Raw genomic sequence first — 24251 nt, 5'->3', positions numbered from 1 at the left:
TGTGAAAACACAAGAGGCATTTCAGCAACTCATCACACAACTAATTTACCACCCATTCACGACCCCGCCGCAACGTAATGTGTAGGCTCTGGTAGGTTGCGCATGAGATCACGGCTAGTGTGACATCACCACACTCAAGTACAAACAGATAACAGTCACAGCTGACTGTCCACAGTGCGTGGACCTGCAAGAAGACCACACTTTTCTCGGGCCATTATCTCCGTAACCGTTCAACTTTGGACATAGGTGTTTTGGGTTATATCGGCATACTTTAACATAAGGAACACCCTCCCGAAGTTTGGTCCATTCCTCCTGGGACACCCTGTATATGTACATGCATACATGCATACATAACATGGGGGCATGCGGTAGTGTAGTTGATTGAGGCACTGTGCTACAAACTGAAAGATCGTGGGATCAAATCCTGATGAGTTGGATTTTTTCAAATTACCTAATCCTTCCAGCCACACCATGGACCTGGGGTTAACTCACAGAAATTTGTACCATGAGTATTCTTGGAATAAAGGGTGGCCGGCACATAACGCTGACAACCTCACTGTCGTCTGTGAACCGTTTATCTAGAAAATGTAGGAGTCTCAGCATCTCAGCCCTGTGGGCCTCCATGACCTGTAACATACCTTTACCTTCTTTATGTGTGTATGTATGTATATATATTATACATGAACACAAACTATGGGGCACACTCGCATAGTTAGTTGAGGCACTACGGTGCGAGCCAGAAGGTCGCAGGTTCAATTTCCGCCGAGGTCAGTGTATTTTTTCAATTGACCTGAACCTTCGGTTGCACTATTGCTGTGTGGTGAACTGAACCTCTTAACAAATGAGTACCAGGAATCTTCCCCAGGGGTAAAGGACAGCTGGTACATAATGCTGACTTCTGCCATCTGTGAGCCAGTTGCCTCGACATCTCTCAACTTGATGGGCCATCATGGCCTGTTACAGGGTTAGCTTCCCCCTTTTTTATGTATAACTACAGTGACTAAATCCATGGTACAGTGTGTTGAGCAAGTTGGCAGTTACATTGGTTAGCAGGGATGTTTCTGCTGTAGAAATTAGAATGTTCTCAAAGTTTTGAGGTGCATGGACTTCTTCAAATCAAAGTCAGTGCTGTGTGGTCTCTCTGACTTGTATGGCTAGACATGTATAAATTCTTTGCTAGTTCTTGATGCAGATTGTATGATTGTTGAAGTCACTAGTTCACTATGTCGTCAGTAATGTATCTGCACCTGAAACCAAATGTGTGTTATGCTTTGGTGGTTTGCTGGACAGTTAGTTGTTCTTGTGTTCTGAATTTCTGGGTATATTTTGTATGATCTCATTGTGCAGGAGACGGGAGGTAAGCTGGAAGTGAAGGAGCCCCCCCCACGTGAAGAGCCTCATGTTGAGCCTGTTAATGGGGTGGTGCAACCTCCTGTGGTCCCACAGCCAGACCGGCCTGGCCGTATCACCAACCAGATCCAATTCTTGCAGAAGAATGTCGTGAAGGCAGTATGGAAACATCAGTTTGCCTGGCCGTTCCACCAGCCAGTGGATGCTAAGAAATTAAACTTGCCTGTGAGTGCCTGTATATTTTGAGATGTTTGCTGCAGTTTACTTTTAAGGGAAGGTAATATACAAGGGGCAGTCAAAAAGTTCCTGGAATGTTGGTATTGCACTATAATGGTATGACTTATGGCAGCCTTAAGAAATCACTTTCAAAATAGGACCCTTGTGCAGATGCACACTTGCTCCATTGATCCTGCCATTGTTGGAAGCACCGGTAGAGGTCTTCTTTTGGAATCTTCTGGAGTTCAGCCGTTTCATTGGATTTAATATCCTCCATGGTTGCAAAATGTGTCCCCCTGAAGCTCATTTTCAGAGCAAGGAACAGCCAAAAGTCATTTGGAGGGAGATTGGAGATTTCAGTGGTTTGGTGATGACAAGAATGTTTTTCTTGGTGAGGAATTGCTGCGCAGGTGACGTATGGCTTGGTGGGTTATCGTGATGCAGAAACCACTGTCCCTGCCACTTGTCGCATTGCGCAACCTCTGCAAAACTTGCATATTGTCAAGGCTGTACAAACTCTTGGTGCACTAAGTCGTTGATGTCAAAGATTGCAATGAACATCACTGTTTCCTTAGATCTGATGAGGTGTGATTTCTTTGGCCAGGGAGATGACACTGTGTGCCACTCTTATGACCGGATGTTTGTCTCTGGGTCGTAGGCAAACACCACTGACCATCTTTCTGAGAAGTGTCAGGTCCTGCATACTTTTCTCAAACAGATCTCCAACGACCATCATGTGACATTCCATCTGATCCATGGTCAGCTACCATGGAACAAACTCTGCAGTGACACACATCATCATCTTGCTCGAACTCCGTGATGGTCATCCTTCGATCAGATTGAATCGGTTGTCACACTTTTTCAACCATTTCTTCGGTTCTGAATGTCGAAGGCCTCCCACTGTGCTGGTCATCCTCCAGTGACTCCTGTTGATTCTTGGGAAAAACAGTTGTAAACTGCGAATTTCTTTAGTGCAGTATCAGCAGCATTTCTGAAGCAGATTTTCCCAATTGGAACATGAACTTGATGTCTGCATGCTGTTTGAACTGTAACATTGCACCAAATGACAAATGCTCGTCTAATTCAAATGGAACAGTAATGACACTGCATGATGAAACCTGTACAGACCTGTTGCCCCTGTGAGACGGCATGCTGAGCTTCTCACCTCTCTCTCCATCTGTAGGGGAATTCTGGGAACTTTTTGACTGCCCCATTGTACATATAACATTTATTGGATTACAATTTTGTCTTGTAGGATTACCATAAAATTATTAAACAGCCCATGGATCTTGGTACAATAAAAAAACGTTTGGAGAACAACTATTATTGGAGCGCCAAGGAATGCATTCAGGATTTCAACACAATGTTCACAAACTGCTATGTGTACAACAAGCCTGGTGAAGATGTTGTTGTCATGGCACAGACCCTGGAGAAACTGTTCCTCACAAAGGTATGAATGCATGAAGTGCAATACTGTGAAAATATGCTGGAGTTTGGTAGTGTACTGTGATTGTAATTGTTTTATGCCTGTTAAGGTGGCAGGAATGTTCAAAGAGGAAATCGAGCTGGACCCACCACCTCCAAAAGGTCCAAAAGGGAAGAAGGGACGCAGCAATTTGGGGGGTGCAGGCGGAGGGCAGCGAGGGCGCCCCTCATCCAGTAGCAGCAATAGTGGTGGCGGTGCAGTGACATCAAGTGTACCCAATGCTGTTGGGGCATCTCCCAGCTCTGTGGTTCAGTCATCTCCTGCAGCTCCTGTTGCCACAATGACAGGTTCTGGTCATCTCCCTCTGGGCACTCAGCCCCCTACAACAGTGCCAGGGAGTACTGCCACCACCACTGTTCCCACTCCAGGATCTGGGGCCCTGTCACATGGCACCCACAACTCGCTCCCACAGCAGGTAGATGGATAGTTCTGTTTTCAGCATATCTTGTGCTGTTTGTGCAGGCATCCAAGGAAGGTGTCAGGGGTTCATGGTGTTGTCCTAATAAAGAATGTCTTTCATATAGCCCCATTGGAAGAAATCCAGTGGAAACAAGTTGGGCGATCGTGGGACCAAGGGAATGGATCCGGCACACATGATTCAGCGGTTGGGGAATCGATGGTCTAAAAATGTACGTAAGAGTGAAGTTTCCTTGGATGCCTGTTAGTCACAGCTGTGGTTTGAGTAGGTCAGAGTAATGTGTTTGTTGCAGGTTGCCCCTCCAACTGGAGGCTACCATGCACAGCCGGCACTCATGTCACAGACAGTGGACGGCCAGGCACCTCCTGCAGGCACCATGCATAGTCAGAGTGTGCCACCCCCAGTCATGCCCCCCGCTCAGCCAGCCAAGGTAAGGCACATGTAATTACAGAGGGCAACAGTAATCTTGTTGGGCCTGTTGAGTTCCTGGACTGTAATGAAATCTGCAGCAGAAAGCACATTGCCTTGAGAATATGGCAGCAACTGTGTTTGTGAGCCAGCATGCCTACAAAGACTGTCATTAGAACAGGCCGGAATGAAGCCAGGATTTTGCAAATTGAAACTAGCAACAGGAGGTATAGGAAGTATAAGAATTAGTCTGCATGGCATGTTTGGTAAATTTGATTAACCAGCCCATTGTGGATGTTTGCTGTGTGAATTTTCCTTATCAGCCAGAGATCGAAATCTGAAGGGAAGGTTGATACAGTGTAGCAGGCTCTTCATGTGTATATAATGGTTTTTGTTTGGAGGTTCCCACTTTTGATCCATAGATAGCGCCAGCAATTCATAGGCACTGATTTTTTTTTTATATTTTAGTACATATACATAAAAGTGCCAAGTAATTAAAGTTTGGGTTTTGGGCGAATATACTATGTCAGGGAGTCCACATACTTTGGATCGTGGACTCTCTGAAAGGAGGATTAATGGCCAAGAAATGGAGGTAAATACCGTAAAGGAGAAATGAATGATGTAGCTGGGGAAGAAGTGGTGGAAGATGGACTGCGCAAATGTAAAGAATAAGGTTATCAAACTAAAGAGGAGGGTTGTGAGAGAGAGAGGATCTGAATTTTCATCAGATGAGGAACTCAGGGCACTGAAAAAAAAAATCTTAAACGAACGTATAAAGCAGAGTAGTAATAAAAACTGAAATATAAGTAAGTCACAGAATCACAGCTGAGCCAAGCTGAGACTAGAACAGGTAGAGTCTGAAGCACAAAGCCTGGGAAATGAAGTTGGAAGTTACAAATAGCAGGCTCTGGCCTGCTACCTGCTGGCCCATTTCCACTGACCCTACCCCTCTCCCCTCTATTGATTTCCCATGTGGTCCCCCTCCCTCCCCTTCCTCTTCTTATATAGCTGGGTGTTTTTGACTGGCACTCAGTCTGCAGCCACCTGCTCACGCTGGTTCCTCGCTCATGGATTTCTTATACCCTGAAGATGATACGTTGTTCTGAGACGTCTGTTAACACTATCTACACGGCACCACATCCCAGAAGATGGCATTCTTCAAGTTATAAGTAAATTCAGCGACTGATATGCTCAGACCAACCAGAATGGAAGGGAAGATTTGGGAGAACGTTTCAAGATCAATTGAAGAGGGAAAAATAATGACCTATGGTTTAAAATTTATGAAATGGGGCCATTCAGCATCCACCTGAAAGTCAAGAGGCCTGCAACTCTCATTAGTGGAAAGAAAGAGGGCTAAATCTAAGACTTGTTTCCAATCAGTTAGACTGTATGCTTGGTTTATTTGGGAAATGATCTCAGAGAGAAAGGAAAAGGAAATTAAGTTTTGGACAGACCTATTGTTCAAAATAAAGGGCCAACTGCATGCATTCCGAGACACATTGTTACTAAATCAGAGTCCTTAAAGATACGCCTGAGGATATGGAGTTAGAAAATATGACTTGGGAGTCAAAGGGACAAATGAAGAAAGGCGGGTGTGGAAAGAGTCGAAGGTAGTATGTTTTTCTTTTTACGTTTGGAACTAAGGAATTTCCCCCTCATGTAAATTTCTGCAATACAAAAATTTTAAGTTTCTACTTTTGTTGCAGCAGTATGACAGTATTACAAATGTGGGGAATTTGGCCACATCAGTAAATTTTGTACAAAGGAAGAGCAATGCTTCTCGTATGCAGAAGCAAAACAGGAAGTAGATTGTTAAAGAAAATGCCTAAATTGTAATGGTAATCACAGAGCAAACAGCAAGCAATGCGCAGTAACTAAAAAAACACAAGGAAATAAATTTCTGCAATACAAAAATTTTAAGTTTCTACTTTTGTTGCAGCAGTATGACAGTATTACAAATGTGGGGAATTTGGCTACATCAGTAAATTTTGTACAAAGGAAGAGCATTGCTTCTCATATGCAGAAGCAAAACAGGAAGTAGATTGTTAAAGAAAATGCCTAAATTGTAATGGTAATCACAGAGCAAACAGCAAGCAATGCCCAGTAACTAAAAAAACAGAAGGAAATAAACCAGATCATGGCTCATAGAAATGTCAGATTTTTGGAAGCATGGAGAATTGGTGGAAAATGGTTACAACCCTGGCAGTTGAACCCTGCAAGTGAAACATGCTTCAGCAGAAAAGAATGTCAGTTGTGGGTTGATGTGAACTTAGATGACTGACTGTAGAAACCAGCTGCAAAAAACGAACCCTGCTAGCTGATTCCTGAGGCTGCAAGATTTGGATTACTGTTTTTATAGGGTCTAAGCTTCAGCAATTGTGTTGCTGTTCTTGCATTAGACTTTGATGCTCTAGTCTCTTGAGCTAGACGTTTCAGCGTTTTTCTAGGCGTACATTCAAGTGTTGCCCCTATGTCATCTAAGTTCTCCTCAGTAAGCACTTAGTAAGCTTATGTTTTGTTTTCTTGTCTAATGAAAGAGTCCTGTTCTAAGTTTATTCACCAAATTATGAAATGTTTATCTGCTGGGAACTCTTTCATTGCAGAATTTTTACCGATACGTTTTTCACATAGGTGACAATACACGTTGCTCCAAAGTATAGCAAATCATGTCATGCCACACTGCTGACTGTTAAGTGGAAAATGGCTCACGGTGTTAAACAAATCATAAACTCCGTGCATGAACCCCCACTGCCTGCTGTGTAGAGGTCTACAATATTTTCATTCATTCCAAACGTTATCAGCCATCAAGCATGCCGAGTCATCGGCAGAACTCGTCTATGCTTAACAGCCAGTGATGCTCCAGTCATGGTGAAGTGCAGAGCCGTGGACTTGTCTGTAGCTTAAAAAATATCACTGTAGTTAATAGTTAATTAGGTGACTTGGTTTGTGTAAGTCAGTTATTCTTCCACCTACCTGATAAAGGCCTGTGAAAGACCCTGAAAAGCGTTGAAAGCTCTCCACTGAAGGAGAAAGGTTCTCAACCCAAAGCTGTTCAACGAGAGGAAGTAAAGTTCCACAACAAAGGGAAAAAAAGCTTCTTGGCTCTGTGTATATTCCCAGAGCAAAGGGCATTTCTGAAAAGTTCAAAGATGTGGGGAATTATTACAACATTAGGACAATCTTCAAAACAAAACACATTTCATAGTTCACTCATGAGAACCACACAGGAAGGAAATCTGCAACATGTGCCACTTAGCACCTATAGCATTCTCTGGTAATCTGTATTGGCAAAGCATGTAGACTGCTAGCTGTGCACGTCTGCAAAACATAGGCACGGTCTTATTGAGGGTCTGCTAGAGATGTAAAGTGTAGCCCAGTATGCCCATGAAGGTCATGGGTAGGATGGGAGGAAGCCAGAGTTGTGGAAATTGAAAGTAACAGCAAGTATAGAAGGTACAAGGAATCTACCTAGATGGTGTGTTTTAACAAATACAGTCAGCCAATCTAGTTAGGAGAGTTCTCTTAAATGGATCCCCTTATCGCCAAGGTGGTTCAGCAACTTCATAGCAAAGATCACTATCATCTGGCAGACTCTTCATGAGTATATTGTGACATGTCCGCTCAGAGCCAAAAGAGGCTGCTGTTGCTAGGGAACAGCACAGTAAACATGTTTCTGTTGCAGTGAAAACAAATGTGACAAAAGAGGGACTATTGTGGGGATGGTGTTTCCTATGCAGTTTGTGCCTTGGCAATATATGGAGGCCAGCTGGCTAAGCCAGAGTGGTCCACAGACATTCTTCAATCAGTCCGAGTCTGAGGTGGTTGTGAGTGAACCCCTGGCAGAGGTGTGGGCTTGGAGGTGGAGGAATCCCCCCATTGTTGGAAACCTTTGCAAAACAACAGTCAATGAAGACAGTAACAAAGCAGTGTCTAGTGAATCTGCGAATAACTGACAACAGTACTAGTGTTGTGTACTGGAGATTTGTAAGAATTCATTCATTCATCAGTAATCTGACAGACGACAGGTCCACAGTCTCTTCCAAAACAGTTCCTCCACTTGCTGCACTCTAAAGCTTTCTCCTTCAAATGAAAATATCCTCTTCTGTCCCCAAGGTTATCCAGCATCTTCTTGCATCTTCTTCCTCATCTTCTGGTCACTTCTATCCGCCCCTCTACCTTTCCTTCAATAACTTCTTTTAGAAGGCAGTTACCGCGTAAGATATGACCAATCCAATTAGCCTTCCGTATTCTTATTTCATGTAGGATATTCCTCTGCTCACTGTGCAAATTACCAGTCCAAACTCCGTGTCTAAGTCAGTAGACATGTGGCAATGTGATTTCTGTTTTGAGGTTCAGCCTTTGTTCCATAGATGAGGCTATCAATAGGTGTGTATTACATAGCACAAAAATTTTCATCAAAGTTGGTATGGCTGCATTTAGTAGCTACTTAGTTGACTGATTTCCTTTTCTGTCAATTAGATATTCATATGTGTTTCCACAGTTTTCGTTGCCCAGAAACTCTTAAGCGTTAGGTGTGATACACCTTTTGTGAGAGTCATTTTAGAATTGACTGACTAAATACTGTGTGTATTTTTAGGTGAAAAAGGGAGTGAAAAGAAAGGCTGACACTACAACACCAACTGCAAATTCTTTTGACCCACTATTTACACCTATGGAATCAAAATCTGCTAAGATCTCAACGCGGAGAGAGTCCGGGCGGCAGATCAAGAAGGTTGGTACGCTTGTGTCGCACCATCTTGTGAAGTATATAGTTGTGTATTCTGCTTCCTGCTTGTTAGCTGTAGTAAGTAGTTTAGACCAGGCCTAACTGCATGAGGCCACTTCTTGATGATTTGTACTTCTATGATGAAGTAGTTAGAATTGGGTGGTGTGATCCCATTGCAGCCTCAGCGGCAGACAGAGGATGGTCTCCCGTTCCACCAGGCAACACTACCCCTCATGTCCTCCGGGCTGAGCAGTCAGGTATGTTTACACTGAGTTACTTCAATTCCCTCCTGATAAGACTGCTCTGTCCAAAAAGTATCCGACCTTGGGCCAGGAAAAAAAAGTTGTGTATCTGGGTGGTTACAATACCACATCATCTTCAAAGTAGGCCCCTTGTGACTCAACACACTTAGCCCAGCGGTCCTTCCATCACTGGAAGCAATTCTGGAAGGCTTCTTTTGGAATGACGTGCATTTGCGCCGTCACGTTCTGTATGATGTCCTCGCAGCTGTCAAAGCAGCAGCCTTTTAGCGTTGTCTTCAATCTCGGGAACAGCCAGAAATCACAAGGAGCCATATCAGGAGAGTAGGGAGCCTGGCGAACCTGCGGAATGCCGTGCTTGGCCTGGAAACCCTGGGTCAGGTGTGATGAATGAGCTGGGGCGTTGTCATGATGCAGCTGCCAGTTGCGTGTGTCCCACAGCTCCGGTCTCTTGCGCCGAACTGCATCACGAAGATGGTGGAGGACTTCTTGGTAGTACTGCTTATTGACAGTCTGGCCTAGTGGTGCGCACTCATGATGCAAAACACTCCGGTAATCGAAAAAACAGTCAGTATCACCTTCACATTCCTCCAAACCTGTCGTGCTCTTTTGGGCCTCGGGGATGTTAGATGCTTCCATTGTGACGCCTGGACCTGTCCTGCGCGACCTCAAGGCGGAGATGTTGCTGATCCGGCGAAAGCAGCTTGGGCACAAATTTTGCCGCCACTCTTCGCATGCCCAAATCCTCAGTTAAAATTGTGTTTGTGGAACCTCTGCTGATCCCAACCTCATCAGCAACTTCATGGATGGCCAAACGATGGCCCTCCATGGTCACTGTCTGCACTTTTTCAATGACATTAGCATTGACAGTCTCCCGGAATTATGCTCACTGTCCGCCGACATATGGCCATGTTTAAAGCAGTTGAACCACTCTTTAATGAGTGACCCCCATTGCATCATCGCCGGAAGCCTGCTGAATTTTGCGAATTGTTTCTGCTTGGGTATCCCCAAGTTTCTGGACAAAACTTAATGCAGTATTGCTGCTCCAAGTGTTCTGTCATCTTGAGCGAAACGAGACTGCGACGAACACGCGTTACACCACTTCGCTATCTGGCAGCCACAGATGCTTCTGGCAGTGTTGCGAGTCAGCAAAAAATCATGTATGCGCATGAAAGTCCCTTCTACCAGTACGCTCAGTTTCCTCACCCCTTTGGCCATTACTTAAGCGGAAAAAAATAAAGTCTGATACTTTTTGGACATAATAACATTTGTTGTATGAGGGTTCATTCACAATGGTTATTTGAGGTGTAATGACAAGTGGGCTTGTACTAACTTTCTGTGTCTCTGCTCACTCAGAATATTCTTATTATAAATGAAATGGTAACATTCCTGTGGTGATTATTATCCCATCAGGAGTAGTTTGCCGTAGGATCACCTTAGCTTAATGTTCAACAAAGGGTACAAATTACGAAAGACCTGCATATGAAGTTAAATTATTTTGTCTCAGGTCAAAATGCCCACAGCTTTTTCAGATACCATCTGTGTTGTTCCCTTACAGTGAGGGACCAAGTTCCACACTAACGTAAAGTAGTTAGTAAGATCATACTGAGGATAGATACCTCGTAAGATTTCCAAGGTACCAAGAAATATAGCTTCTTAAGTAGGAAAGCATCAAGTGGATTGATTGTATATTGAAATGAAAGAAGAGGCTATAATTTTGTAGGATTTTATTCATGCTGGTTTCTTGCTTGGCATCTTTTTGACCCTGAAGATGGCGGTGACTTGTGCTTCTGAAATGTCAGTTAACTTTCAGTGAACTGTGTGGCTTTATATCCTGGAAGATAGAACTCTTCAGGCTAAAATTCATCAGTGTTTTGATGAAAATCAGTCTTCCCAAACATTTACTTTGCAGAGCCCTTCTTCATTGCTTTATGCCACAGAAGACAGCATTGTTACTCAGAACAAGTTGCATTGAATACTTTCTTTGGGTAACAGTTGCTCAGAAGAGATTGAAGCCTGAATGTCTTTGTATTCACTTTTTGATTTCTGATAAAATTTGGGGGGGGGGCACCCAGTTCAAAGCTTCCTGATATTTGGAGGTGTTGGGGNAGCCCAGTTCAGAGCTTGGCTGGACAGACTGACTGACTGCTGACTGGGGATTGTCATTGTTTTCCTCAGTTTCTCCAAACAGATGTTGTAATGGTAATATTGTATCGCAGCATCCTGTTGCACATCACTTATTTATTCCTGTTATCAGCTGTCTCACATGCAGCTTGCTTCTTAAAACCCTTGAAAGTTTTAACTGTAAAAGTTTAAAATCTGTTCTACATCACGCTACATGTTTCAACCAACATTGGTTGGTCGTCTAAGATGTATCTTACATCGCTGATGGAACTGCTGTGCTTCTATCCATCAGTTCAGTTTTTGGGATATGTCCCCATCTGTGCTTCATGTGTCCTGTGGTGATGGGTAGTTCTCTTACTGTGTCGTGTATGCACACGACTAACAGATGGAAGCGCAGCAGTTTGATCAGCGGTTTTACCTAGAGATGACCAGTGTTGATCAAAACATGGAATAAATGGTAATAGTACCCCAGTTAAGGTAGGCTGTTTTCTTTCACAACTTTCCCAATTCATGTGAACTCAGTGTATAGTTTTAGGGCTATTTATTCTGCCTTTTGTCTGAATACGTGGTCTTAAATTGGAGTGTTTAGTGACTATATCAGCCTAAACCGCTCTGGGAGCACTTATTTAATTTTCCCGTATGCTTAAAAATTTTTTCTGTGTGGCAGGTGTTTTCTTGTTCACCTTAGTATTAATTAGGATTGACACTTGGTATGTTGTGATTTTCCATTGTCTCTCTGGATGTCCGATGTAGTTTAGAATCCACCTTCCTGACCTCCATTTTTTTTGGAAACTAATAATGCTTTGTATTTTGTGTTGATTTTGTAGTATAACTTTTATGTGCGATCTTCACAGTTTTGTACAGGAATAGTCTATATACTTTGTCCAACATGTGTCCACTGTTCGTGATCTGACACAGAAAGATCCTGAAACAGTCATCTTCAGCTAGTCAGAGAAAGGAAGAGTCCATCCATCCATCCATCCATCCATCCATCCATCCATTCAACTATATATAATGGATATTTTAAGAGTAAATTCATTTAGGGTTAAAGGGTATTCCAACAGGTATGCCTTGAGACCCACTCCCATACACAGTGACACTTCATGATTGTTTGCTGATTGTTGTATCTCTGGATGATCTTGAGATGTCTCATGTAGTGAGCAATTAGGAATGACAGGTGTAGTAGGCATTTTCCAGTGCTTTAAGTATTGGAGTTTTGCTGAAGTTTGTAACTGCTAGAAGTGAGGTTAAAAATAAAAAAGGATGCAGTAAAATTTGTCACCACCATTTGTGGTATTGATCAAATGTTCACAATATAATTATATAATTCATGGTATCACAATTTTTTCAAACTGCACAGAGAGGAAAATAAAGGTAAACTATCCCTGTAACAGCCCATGGAGGCCCGTAGAGTTGTGAGACACAGAGGCTCCCACATTTTCTAGACCATCAGCTCACAGGTTGCAGCGAGGTTTATCACCAGGGAGTTTCCTGGTGCTCATTTCTGTTAGGCTGCATCTACCCCAGGGCAATAGTGCAGCTGAATTAGGTCAATTGAAAAATCAGTCACCTCATTAGGAATTGAACATGTGACCTTCCAGCTTGTAGCATAGTGCCTCAAGCAAATAATTTGCTGCATGCCCCTAAACTGTAGAGTTGACTTCTTTTTTAAACTACCGAAATCGTGTTCCATGTACAGTGGTTTTGAGAACAGAGGCTGTTTTGTGCTGGGCAGAAAAGAGCTGGCTTGAGATTAATTATGCTGTATATAAGACAGAACTTGTTCCCTGCCTCTTTTTTGTGGGGAAATAAAATGTTTTATGGGTGATTCAGTATTGAAGTTAAATTTATTTAATGATTGTCTTTGTGTTGCCATAGAACAAAAACAGAAAGTAGTGATAAATTGAAATGTATTGTTACATGGAAAGGTGCGTAGAATTGTAAATATTCACTTAATATACATAATGTTTTGTGCCATGGTTTGGCCTTGCTAAGGTTTGTTGAATAACATGGAGGGCACTGAATTAGGTACATATTCAGCAGGAGCAGTAGATAAGTGTTTACTGGCTGAAGATCTGGTTTCAAATTGAAGATACGTTTTTTGTTTGAATTGGCTTCCTACGTCTTACTTGTATGTGTTCATTAGTGCTCCTTTTCAATTAGTATGTTTCACTTTTACAGCCTCCACCCAGCGGTGGGAAACCGAAGGACAAACTGAATGATTCTCTTAAAGCGTGCAATGAAATCCTAAAGGAGCTCTTCTCCAAAAAACATTCGGTTAGTATTCATTTCTCTGTGTGTGTTTATGTTTTGAATGGTGGCTGAGCTACTGTTTCTCCTTCCCTTATTTGTGTTTGTATGAGTGATACTTTATATGGCACCAACTCCTTATGGATGTTGTGCATCAGCAGGAAGTGATCATTGGGTAGTGTTAAGAGTTGCCAGGTGATGATTGGTTTATCCTTACAAGCTGTGTTTACTACTCTGTTTGTGAACCAAACTGGGTAATGTTTCAGGTATATATTGTATTTTTTGTTGAAGGAAACAGTTTGTTTCCTATTCTTAGTTTCTTTGTTACAGATTTGTAAGCTTGTATTGGATATGTAGGTGTTGGCACCTGTCACTTTATGGTGTGCTGCAGACATGAGATCTGCTCTTGAATGTTAATTGTTTGCAGTAGCTTTCTTTTATATTGTCATACACTTGTTTAGGGTTATGCGTGGCCCTTCTATAAGCCAGTGGATGCAGATCTCCTGGGACTGCATGATTATCATGACATCATTAAGAAGCCCATGGATCTTGGAACAGTAAAGGTAGGTTTCTCTGTTTTGGTTTTGGTGCAGATTATTGTACTTGTATTGCTGAGATATTTGTTTAGAGGACTCCTTGTAATTATGTAATATCTTTAATCAGTGGCAGTGATGTTTGTGACTAGATGTAGGTAGTTTGAATTGCTATTCCTACTTATTGGAATTACATGGAGATTTTTAAACCTTTTGGAGAAAGTGATGTCAGGTTTGTATAATAAAATGGGGTGCAATGAGGGTTTGAGAAAGCTTTCATTGGGGTTGGAGCCCAACTAGGGACTGAGATTGCAACGTGTCCGTAGAATATTGGTGAAAATGATGGTCAGGGGAAACTGATGTACTCTGAGAAGTCGGTGATGGCTGCATGAGAATTGACATTACAGACTGTCTAGTATGTGCCCATCCATGTTGGTAACCTAGATTGGTGATCAGCGAACATAATCTGTTTGTCCTCTTTGTTCCATACGTTGCGTGAACTGTGAAGCCTTTTTGTTAAAGAGACGGGGGCTCCATTGGTTCCCATTCAGACCTGGTGGTCACAATTGTGTACATTAATTTTATATAGTCATAGTACATCACACTAATTTTGTTGGCATTAAATTTGATTGTACACAATTGTGCAAATTTCTTTTCATCTCTGTCAAGGCTGTGCTGCCATTTTATGGCTAAATTGTAAACTACTTACTGCTTATGAAATTTGTGCTGCTGGGTTCTTCAGAAGTCATGGCTGCTTGTGTTTACAGAGTTTGCTAGCGAAATCTCTTTTAATTGTTTTTGCCTTTATTTTGTGATTTATCTTTTGTTGTGAGTTTGTAGAAAGTGGTCATTGTGTTGTCAAGAATTTGAAGTCATTAACTGTTATATTTTTTCTTTCTGAATTTAATGTGCACAATTATGTCCAACAGGATCCACGTGGTGTGGTGTGCCTAGAAACATAACCTCACTAAAACCTGACGTTTTTGAACATTCTCTTGTGTTTTCATGACGTTTGATTGTTTTTTGTGTACTGTCATTTCTATTTGATATTTTTTTTAATGCTAGTGGGTGGGACTAAGTCCGTTGTACTGTGGCCTATTCTGGCCTATTGTACCAGCTCCAGATGATAGGTGAGGGTGATTGTGGAGCAATTGATGGAATGAAGATTGGCAGGGGAAACCGAAGTGCTCGGAGAAAACCTGCCCCAGCGCCACTTTGTCCACCACAAATCCCACATGACCAGACCTGGGATTGAACCTGGGCCGTCGCGGTGGGAAGCCAGCAACTAACTGCTTGAGCTATGGCGTGGCCCTTGTGTTTGATAAGTGCCATTTCTAATTGATTTTGATGAACTATGGATAAGGTTAAAGCTAAGCCTAGTACAAGTAAACAATATAGATCTAAGCCTAATGAAAACATACAATATCTTCACGTGAAACAAGATTGACTTCTATTTTCTGCACATAGCCGGTTGTAAAAGTGAGTTGCATTGTGAACCATATGGTAATCAGTGTTAGGTCTGTCTGCTTATTTATAAAAGAAATGTATGAATTGAAAACTCTTTTCCTTATGTGGCCAAATGTAGTATGTTAGTCATAAAATTACACAAGTATCTGTAAAATGAAAGTTAATTGTAATAGAAAATCTAATTACAAATGCACTTTTTACTTTCTTCCTCATCTCATCTCATTCAGAGTTCTGAGTGATTTCTTGTTTGTTTGAACATAATGAAGTGGCTTACAAATTTTCACAACCTTCCTGCATTACTAGATAGTTGACTACACTAGAGTCCTGTTGTACACAATTTTGTACATTAATTATCTAAAAAACTAGGGATAATAAAGAAAATCAAAAAGTCGTCAGAAAGCACCTATGAATCCAAAAATCAAAACAGATTTTTTTCCTAAATAAGAAAAATTCAGGTGTGAATGGATTAATTAGTAATTTACTGCATCCTTGATTGTTGCTGGCCAGTTAAGAATACTGGCAGAAAGTCTAGAGTGGGGTAATTAATGTACAAGTTAGAAACATGATGAGCATTGTGTGTTCATAAAGTAGTAACTGTTTTGCAGCAAAAGATGGACAGCCGGGAGTACAAGACAGCTGGCGAGTTTGCTGCAGATGTGCGGTTAATATTCACTAACTGTTACAAGTACAACCCTCCTGATCATGATGTCGTGGCCATGGCACGAAAGTTGCAGGATGTATTCGAGATGAGGTCAGTACTGAACAGCTACTAAAATATGCATCATATTATTTGGAAGTTATTAGTAGGTTCACATTGGAGTATAAATTCAGGCTTAGAAGTAATAACACCCCCTATTGAGATACATGGTGGCAAATGAGGTGTGAAAGTTAATTCAGAACAATCTCTTTCCAACATATGGTGATTACAGTAGCCCTGCCATTTGTGGTATTGCCATATATCCTGATACCCAGAACTTCTTATGAGGTTACTTTTAATTTTGATATCAGTAACAAATCGCTAAATTTGAATCAGGTAGCTGGGTAAGCAGCAAAATTTCTCAGATTTTAATAGTGTAAGTTTTTGGGATGTAATTTCATGTAGTTTGCTGTGTGGTTACATTTTGTTGGAGCTGTTTCAAAGAAATAGCAGCTCCGGTCTAGAAAACCGAAATTAACGGCCGCGGGGATTCATTGCGCTGACTGCGTGACATCCTCTATCCTCTAAAAGTTGGCACTAACTTCACTGGCAAGCAGTGGTCGCTTGGTCGGTATAGCTTGCTAGCAGACTAAAACCACAATTTTTTTTGTGTCTATGTTCAGCATGCCATGGTGATGTCCTCTTGAGTGAAGAAGAAAGTTTCATGTATTGCCCTGAAGAGAGTTGAAGTAATTTGGGAATGTAGGAAAGTACAGAACAAGAACTTTATTGATAGAATGTTGCTAGAGCAGTGAAATAGGAATATTGTGATGTGCTAAATGGCAAGAGAAGAAATGCATGCAGAATTTTCGCAGTTAGACCTGTTGGAAAAAAAGGCTTAATGAGAGACAGGATGAGGTGATGCAAGACCTGTAGGTTCCATTGTCATATTGAATATATATGGACAAATACCATCTTAAGTGCAACAATTTTATTGTAGTTTTTGCTTCTTTTTCCTCCACACTACATGTTTCGGCCCTAAATGGCCATCATCAGGTGTGTATCACTCACGTAGCTGTTACACTGCTTGTTAAAATTTAAAATCACCAGTCTTTCTAATTGTATAAAATCTTTGTTAATCTACACGCGTCGATTTGATTTTTAAATTAGCACTTTTTAAAACTTTAATTCAAGTTAAAATGTCTATAAGATCTCTGTTCTTTCTTTTTCAAAATTTTTAAATTTAAATTTAAAATTTATAGGTCTTTCGTTTTTTTCTTCTTTATACACTACATGTTTCGGNCCCACTACCCATTCCCCCTCCAACACTCACGAACATGAAACACAGCACACAGTACACCAGACAGCAAACATATTAAAGATAAGCAGCGACACACACAGAGAGCGCCTACACTGAGTAAGTACAAATAACAGTATAAACATATAAGAATAACATAACATGACATAACATAAGATAGTAACACGAATATTTGTATATTACAGACAACACATGAACAGCGATAAAAACAAGAAGTGGCCGCTGCAGCACCGTAGATATAGGGCATGTACCCTGAATACATTTTAATTAAAAAATTTTGAAAAAGAAAGAACAGAGATCTTATAGACATTTTAACTTGAATTAAAGTTTTAAAAAGTGCTAATTTAAAAATCAAATCGACGCGTGTAGATTAACAAAGATTTTATACAATTAGAAAGACTGGTGATTTTAAATTTTAACAAGCAGTGTAACAGCTACGTGAGTGATACACACCTGATGATGGCCATTTAGGGCCGAAACATGTAGTGTGGAGGAAAAAGAAGCAAAAACTACAATAAAATTGTTGCACTTAAGACGGTATTTGTCCATATATATTGTGTGAGTGTAACAGGATGCTGAAATATAATATTGTCATATTGAATGTATGTACCATAAAAACTTGTCGATGCTGTTCAGAGTTGGGCATGTGGAAAGATATGGCTGTTGAGTACAAGTTTGATACTTGTTTGTATATGGAGCTGGAGGCTGTGTGGTGAAATTGCTTGTGAAAGGTTTTTGTGATCTTGAGTAGGTATGCAAAAATACCCGATGAGCCTCTTGGTGGTGCTGTGGGTCTGGAGAAGTCCAGCACGTCTAGTACGTCAGGGTCAGAGTCGAGTACAAGTTCTGACTCTGAGTCAGACGATTCTGAAGCGGAGCGTGTGCGGAAACTAGCTCTTCTTCAGGAACAGGTAAAGCTGGAACATATGCATATGTAAGCTAGATCTTCTTTTGTTTAGTTACTGAACTGCACTGCAGCTCAGCTATATTACCAATATGACAGGTTTTTGCGGGGGCATACGGTAGTGTTGTTGGTTGAGGCACTATGCTACAATGCAGAAGGTTGTGGGAATGAATCCCAACAAGGTCATTGGTTTTTTTTTTTTTCAATTTACTCAATCCTTCGAGCCGCACTGTGGCTCTGGGGTGGACTCAGCCTCTAACAGAAATGAGTACCAGGAATATTCTTGGGGGTAAAGGGTGGCTGGCGTGTAATGCTGACAACCTTGCTGCCATCTGTGAACTGATTGTCTAGAAAATGTGGGAACCGCAACGTCTCAAAATCCTATGGGCCTTCACAGCCTGATACAGGGATACCTTTACTTTTTATGACAGGATTTGCAACCATAGTCATGAATTAGAGCTTTCCCAGATCTGTATAATGATGAGGATAAGCATCAAACATAGTACTTGAGGCATGGTGTGGCATAGCTGGCTGAGGCACTATGGTACAAGCCAGAAGGTTGCGGGTTCGATTTCCAATGAGGTCCTCTGGATTTGTGAATCGACGTAATCCTTCTAGCCTCATTATGGCCCTGGGATCAGTGCAGCCTCTAACAGAAATGAGTACCAGGGATCTTCCTGGGATTAAAGGGCGGCTGGCGGGTAAGGCTGACAACCTCACCATTATCTTTTAGCAGTTTGTTTAAAAAATGTGGGAGCCTTAATGTCTTGTAACCCTTCGGGCCTCCAGGGTCTGTTACAGGGATAGCTTTTTACCTTTTGTCAAAATAGTACTACATGAGCACAGGAATGACCATGTGTATTTAACATGTTTGGTGAACAGCAATACTTGCATAGCTGAGACAGATCCTTGTCACCCTAGGATTTACTGATCCATTGTAGCATTGCCTTAGGAGGAGAAAGAGAAAGCAAAAACTAAATAGCGTTTTAATCACAAAGAAATTGTCACAGGGAACCACAGTGGTAATATAGAAATGTGTTCCCAGAATGTCTTGCCTGGAAAGGTGTAATGTGACATAGATCAGACAATCACAAATATTTGACTATGGGATATGGTATAGTTATGTCATCTGAGCATATTTTATGAAGGGGCTAGGTAAGCAGCCCATGTAGTAAGACATTTCTTTTGCTTTTGGCTGTCCGCACTAGTAGGTGGGTGCTCTTGTGTGCACGTTGAACTGAGAGACTTGGGGATGGTCTTTTAGTTCGGAGTTGTACATATATTTTTTATTCTCTCCCAGCTGAAGGCCATGCAGGATCAGATGAGGAAATTGGTAGAAGAGAGTACAGTGAAACGAGGCAAGAAGAAAAAGGAAGAAAAGGAGAAGAAGAAGAAGAAAAAGCCTGAGAAACATTTAAGTTCTGTGAAAGAAGTGCGTTCTTCAGTGGTGAATGACACTGTGGGTGCTAGCATTGCAAGTGTTGCGTTAGGAGCGGGGGATGTGAAGTTGCCAACGGAATTGCATCACAGTGTGAGTGCTAAGCAGTCAGGTGGTGCTCATCATGTGGCTCCAGCAGGTCCTCCTGCACCACCAGCTGCTGCTGCTGCTGTTGCTGCTGCAGCGGCTGCAACCACCACTGGTGCAAAGAACACTAAAAACAAAACTGCTCGAGGTGCTGGAAAAACAGCAGGGCCAAATGCACAGCCCAGACGGCCTAAAGCCAACTCGCGGTCAGCTGGTAGCAAGAAGAAGAATGCCGTTGTGCCCCCACCCATGCAGTTTGATTCAGAGGATGAGGACAATGCCAAGCCAATGTCATACGATGAGAAGAGGCAGCTCAGCCTTGATATTAACAAACTGCCAGGTAAAGTAACTGTACTTTTGTTTTAGAAACCATTCCAGCCATGCAATACTCATAACCTTTTTTGTGGTTTATTTAGCTATGCTTCCAGCACCAAAGCTGTGTACTGTCAGACAGCAGGTGGATGAATGATGACTTGGAAAGGGTTTGGAAGGAAGGGGTTGTGGCCTGATTGAGATATTTTTATGGCAATTTCTTTGAGGGACTGAGGAGAACCATGGGTCAGGATAGTTGGTATCCTGGTGGTGTTTGAACCAAGCTCCTCCTTCCAGATACAAGTCTAGAGTGTTTGTTTATCTGTAGAATGAACTGTATAGTGATCTTAATTGTGGCATACTTAGTACTTTGTAATTATTATTTTCTGCATTCATTACATTAACTCTTTGACTGGCGCGGGCGTGTTTTAACGCCCGGACGATGCCAGCCGTTTCCTGGCGTTGGCGTGTTTTAACGCTTTGACAATCTCTTCCCTTCTTTGCTCTCTTGGCACTCATCAACCAAAGACATATATATGATAGTTTTTGTGCATGTTTGTAAAGAACCCTTGTAAACTTTGTGGGGGTCTATATTACTGTCAGAACCCTCTGAGAAGGAAAAGGTCAGAAAATATTTCACATTCATTCAGTTTCACCATGGCTTCTTGCAGCAAGTGTCTTCGTGTTCCTACACACCAGCTGGAAAATGTTGTGAACGAGATTTGTTCTGATGATGATAGTGGCGATGAAATAATGATTCCTGAATTGGATGAAGTTGATAGTGACAATAATACAGTGATAGACAATGATCCACAAGACAGTAATCATGAACATTTACCTACCACGAGTGCGGTGCCTGACACGCCCATCTCATGAACGTACGGAGACATTGTACCCCCAATATTTCCATTTGCTAATAGTTTCGGGATCAAAATTGATATAACACATAAAATGCATCCCTTTTCATGGATTAAAATTTTTTCTGGATGACGACTTGGTAAATCACATCACAACTGAAACCAATCGCTATGCTCACCAGCACTTCAACACACATGAGTTAGCTCCTCACTCTCGAAAACACAATTACAATTATGTCACATCAGATGAAATCTGGACATACTTAGGAATTGTGTTCATGACAGGAATCGACAAACGCCCTGAAATTGAAGAATATTTGTCCACTAGGCCCCTATTTCACACCCATGGTATGGACAAAACATGTCTTTGCGGTTGAATAGTTTCATTCTATTCAAAAAGAACACAACAAACGAAAAATACAAGAAGAGAAATTACAGATTCAAAGATTTTATATTGGACTGTGTAGAAAAATGACTGAACCAAACAAAGAAGGTGGAGAGGTAGAAGAGTCAAGGAATGAAGTGGATGACAAATCTATTGCGTCAGACTCGAGTGCAGTCACGCCTCCGCCCTCGACCTTGAAAAGACCACCAGTGAAAGAGCCAGTAAATCGTCTAGAGGGTGGCTTGAAAATTCACAAAATGGTCCATGTTCCTCCCAGTAACAAGAAGAATGGTGCCCTGAGAAAGTGTCGTGTGAGTGCTAAGCACAAGATTAGAAAAGAAAGAAGTATCATGTGTGCAGGCTGTGGTGTGGCTCTCTGCAAACTTTCATGTTTCAATGTTTATCACACGAAGAAAAACTAATAAAGAGGTATGGAAAGGCATTTATTGCATAAAATATTGTATTTTAATTAGTTCCTGAAAATTTCGTTTTCAAAAACCAATTTTTGTTGAAGTTGTTTAGGAAAAAGTAACTACATGCAGTTTAGCGACATAAGGTTTAAAGGGCCTGCCAGGACAGGGGTGGGATTTAAATACCCTTCCCGCCAGTCAAAGAGTTAATGATGCCTTAGTAGTAATGGTTCACATGGTACAGTTACGTGAATGGGCAGAACAACATGATGCAGATGGTGAAAGTAATTCAGTCCAATATCACTGTAGAAAAACTGTTGAAGACATTGGAGTTAATGTCTGCTGATGTGAGAGGTTTGTGTTTTTAAAAAACCTTAAACCTTTCAGTTGGGGAGTAGGAATCTTCTGCTTTGATGGATGACTTAAAATTCACTTTTGATACACTATGCAATGTACATTGTTATTGGAAATAACAGTATAAATATAAGTAAATAAATCGGTGACATGACTATTGAGTCTGGTGCTGTCACCATCTTCTGAGAAACTTACATACAAAAGGTGTCACATAGCCCAGAGAAATATGCAACACTGTAAGGTATGGAGAAAGATAGTTTTCTTGGATATGCCAAGTGGTAAGAGAGAAGGAACTGCAGAAACGTTTTGGAAATACACTGAATTAGTTATGTTTAGTGGGGTGAGGGCTGTGAGACCTACTTACTAAACAAAAGTTAACATGTTTATCAGCTATGGCATAGATTATTGAAAGACTTCATCATTAACATAGTGTTTCTTTCCTCACAATGTTTAGTTTTCAGTGACATTTACTGAGCTGAAGCTAAATTTAAATAAGAAATTCAGAGGCAGCTGTTAACCTTTAACGTGCAGACTTTTAAATTGCCGGGAGCCCTTTGCCGCCGGTATTTAAATCGCCCTAATTAATTAACATTGCAAACTTCCAGAAAAAAATACATATTTTCCGTTCTATGCAACATAGAAATACAAACTAAAAACAGTCTGAAAGACAATAACATTTTCTACATATACTCAAAAGTGCAATTATTACAAACGAAAATTAACTGTGATTACTTTGTCATGAAATGCAAAATATAGTCTTTATTATATATGTTATGAAATTCCAAAGGACTTACCCGTTGTTTTTTCTTCAACCTTGAATCATGGTGATATTGTAATGTAGTCACACTATATACAATAATATTTTGTTCAGACTGTACATGAGTTGGAACTGCGTCACTTCACAGTTTACAATACACTCTGATGCGCGTGGCACTTCGCACCTCACACAGAGTGACACCACCCTTTTTACAATAGAAGAGCGTGCTCCTGCTTTTCTTATTTAGTGAAAAACACGACAGCGTCTTTGTTTCCCTTTGTTTCGCCAGTGTTGTGAATGTTTCACCTCCAGTCAACTCAGTTGGGATCCCTGATAACTTTGGCCTTCCCCCGAGAAACGCCAGTGACCGTGATATTTGGCTTGTGCGATTGAAGAATCATCCTGGAGGAAGGGGGTTTCTAACAAAATCGAATAAATTACGTTGATTGACAAAGCGACGCACTCACCTGTTCGTAACACTCGTAAAATAGTGATGCAAAGTAATTATAATACTAGTTGAAAAGAGAGCCAGTCTGACACTGATACCGAAAGTTGCAGTGGCGAAGATGCCTTTTACTCACAAAGTAATACTGGCTCAGTGGGTTTATACCTCTTCCAAGATGCAAAATAAAAATGATATATAAAAAATATATGACAGTCTGACACTGACTTCCTAACTGATAAAGAAATATTAAACAATCCAACACTGACTTCCTAACTGATAATTTGTCACTGAAAACCAATCCTTGCGTGCGTCACACTTCCTTGAAGGCTCTGGAAGCACTCACATGCTAGCACAGACTCGAAACAAAACTGGGCTATATTTGGCTGACCAGGTCATAAACAGTCATATCTAAACATAAATAATATCGAAACCAGTACCGTGATACGATTTCTTTTTTTCAGATCTAAGGAATGAACCACTTACATGACCTCATGGAGGTTTGTTTTGGTTTCAAACCCAAGGTCAAACTGTCAGAACTCCCAAACAGTGCACGTGTCCTGCGTCATATACAGGCTGTCCCAGGAGGAATGTGCCAAACTTTGGGATGGTGTTCCTTATGTTAAAGTATGCTCATATAACCCAAAACACCTATGTCCAAAGTTGAACGGTTACAGAGATAAGGGCCAGAGAAGTGTGAAACTTTGACCGCTGTTACACACTTGTTGATTACAAAATACATATTAAAACTGGCAGGAATATATGGTTTCTGTAATGTTAATAATGTACGTAACATCAAACTAACTTGTGAGTGACATGAAGCTATAAAATTGAAGTACAAAATACTCGCTGGCCATGTCATAATTGTCCTTAGGTTTCCAAGCACTATGCAGGGTGTCCCAGGAGGAATGGACCAAACTTCGGGAGGGTGTTCCTTATGTTAAAGTATGCCGATATAACCCAAAACACCTATGTCCAAAGTTGAACGGTTACGGAGATAATGGCCCGAGAAAAGTGTGGTCTTCTTGCAGGTCCACGCACTGTGGACAGTCAGCTGTGACTGTTATCTGTTTGTACTTGAGTGTGGTGATGTCACACTAGCCGTGATCTCA

General features: G+C 41.3%; 1 protein-coding gene across 9 annotated transcripts in view; it reads left to right on the top strand.

The window, feature by feature from the left end:
• LOC111873627 (bromodomain-containing protein 2) overlaps positions 1 to 24251 on the top strand; it is a 139887-nt gene that overhangs the window by 67337 nt on the left and 48299 nt on the right. For 7 of the 9 annotated variants that reach the window (XM_023868514.2, XM_023868515.2, XM_023868512.2 and 4 more), the window contains 12 exons: positions 1348 to 1575; positions 2822 to 3016; positions 3102 to 3467; positions 3577 to 3681; positions 3763 to 3900; positions 8476 to 8610; positions 8784 to 8861; positions 13170 to 13265; positions 13700 to 13801; positions 15844 to 15989; positions 17945 to 18104; positions 19398 to 19962. In XM_023868514.2, the coding sequence (XP_023724282.1) occupies positions 1348 to 1575; positions 2822 to 3016; positions 3102 to 3467; positions 3577 to 3681; positions 3763 to 3900; positions 8476 to 8610; positions 8784 to 8861; positions 13170 to 13265; positions 13700 to 13801; positions 15844 to 15989; positions 17945 to 18104; positions 19398 to 19962 (2314 nt within the window). The remainder of the gene's footprint in view (positions 1 to 1347; positions 1576 to 2821; positions 3017 to 3101; positions 3468 to 3576; positions 3682 to 3762; positions 3901 to 8475; positions 8611 to 8783; positions 8862 to 13169; positions 13266 to 13699; positions 13802 to 15843; positions 15990 to 17944; positions 18105 to 19397; positions 19963 to 24251) is intronic. The other 2 variants (XM_023868522.2, XM_023868521.2) reach the window with 1 other exon arrangement.

The sequence above is a fragment of the Cryptotermes secundus genome, unplaced genomic scaffold (genome assembly GCF_002891405.2).
Source record: "Cryptotermes secundus unplaced genomic scaffold, Csec_1.0 scaffold678, whole genome shotgun sequence".
Classification (NCBI taxonomy): Eukaryota; Metazoa; Arthropoda; class Insecta; order Blattodea; family Kalotermitidae; genus Cryptotermes; species Cryptotermes secundus.
Note: the sequence above shows the minus strand (reverse complement) of the source record. Positions and strands in the feature narration are given on the sequence as shown.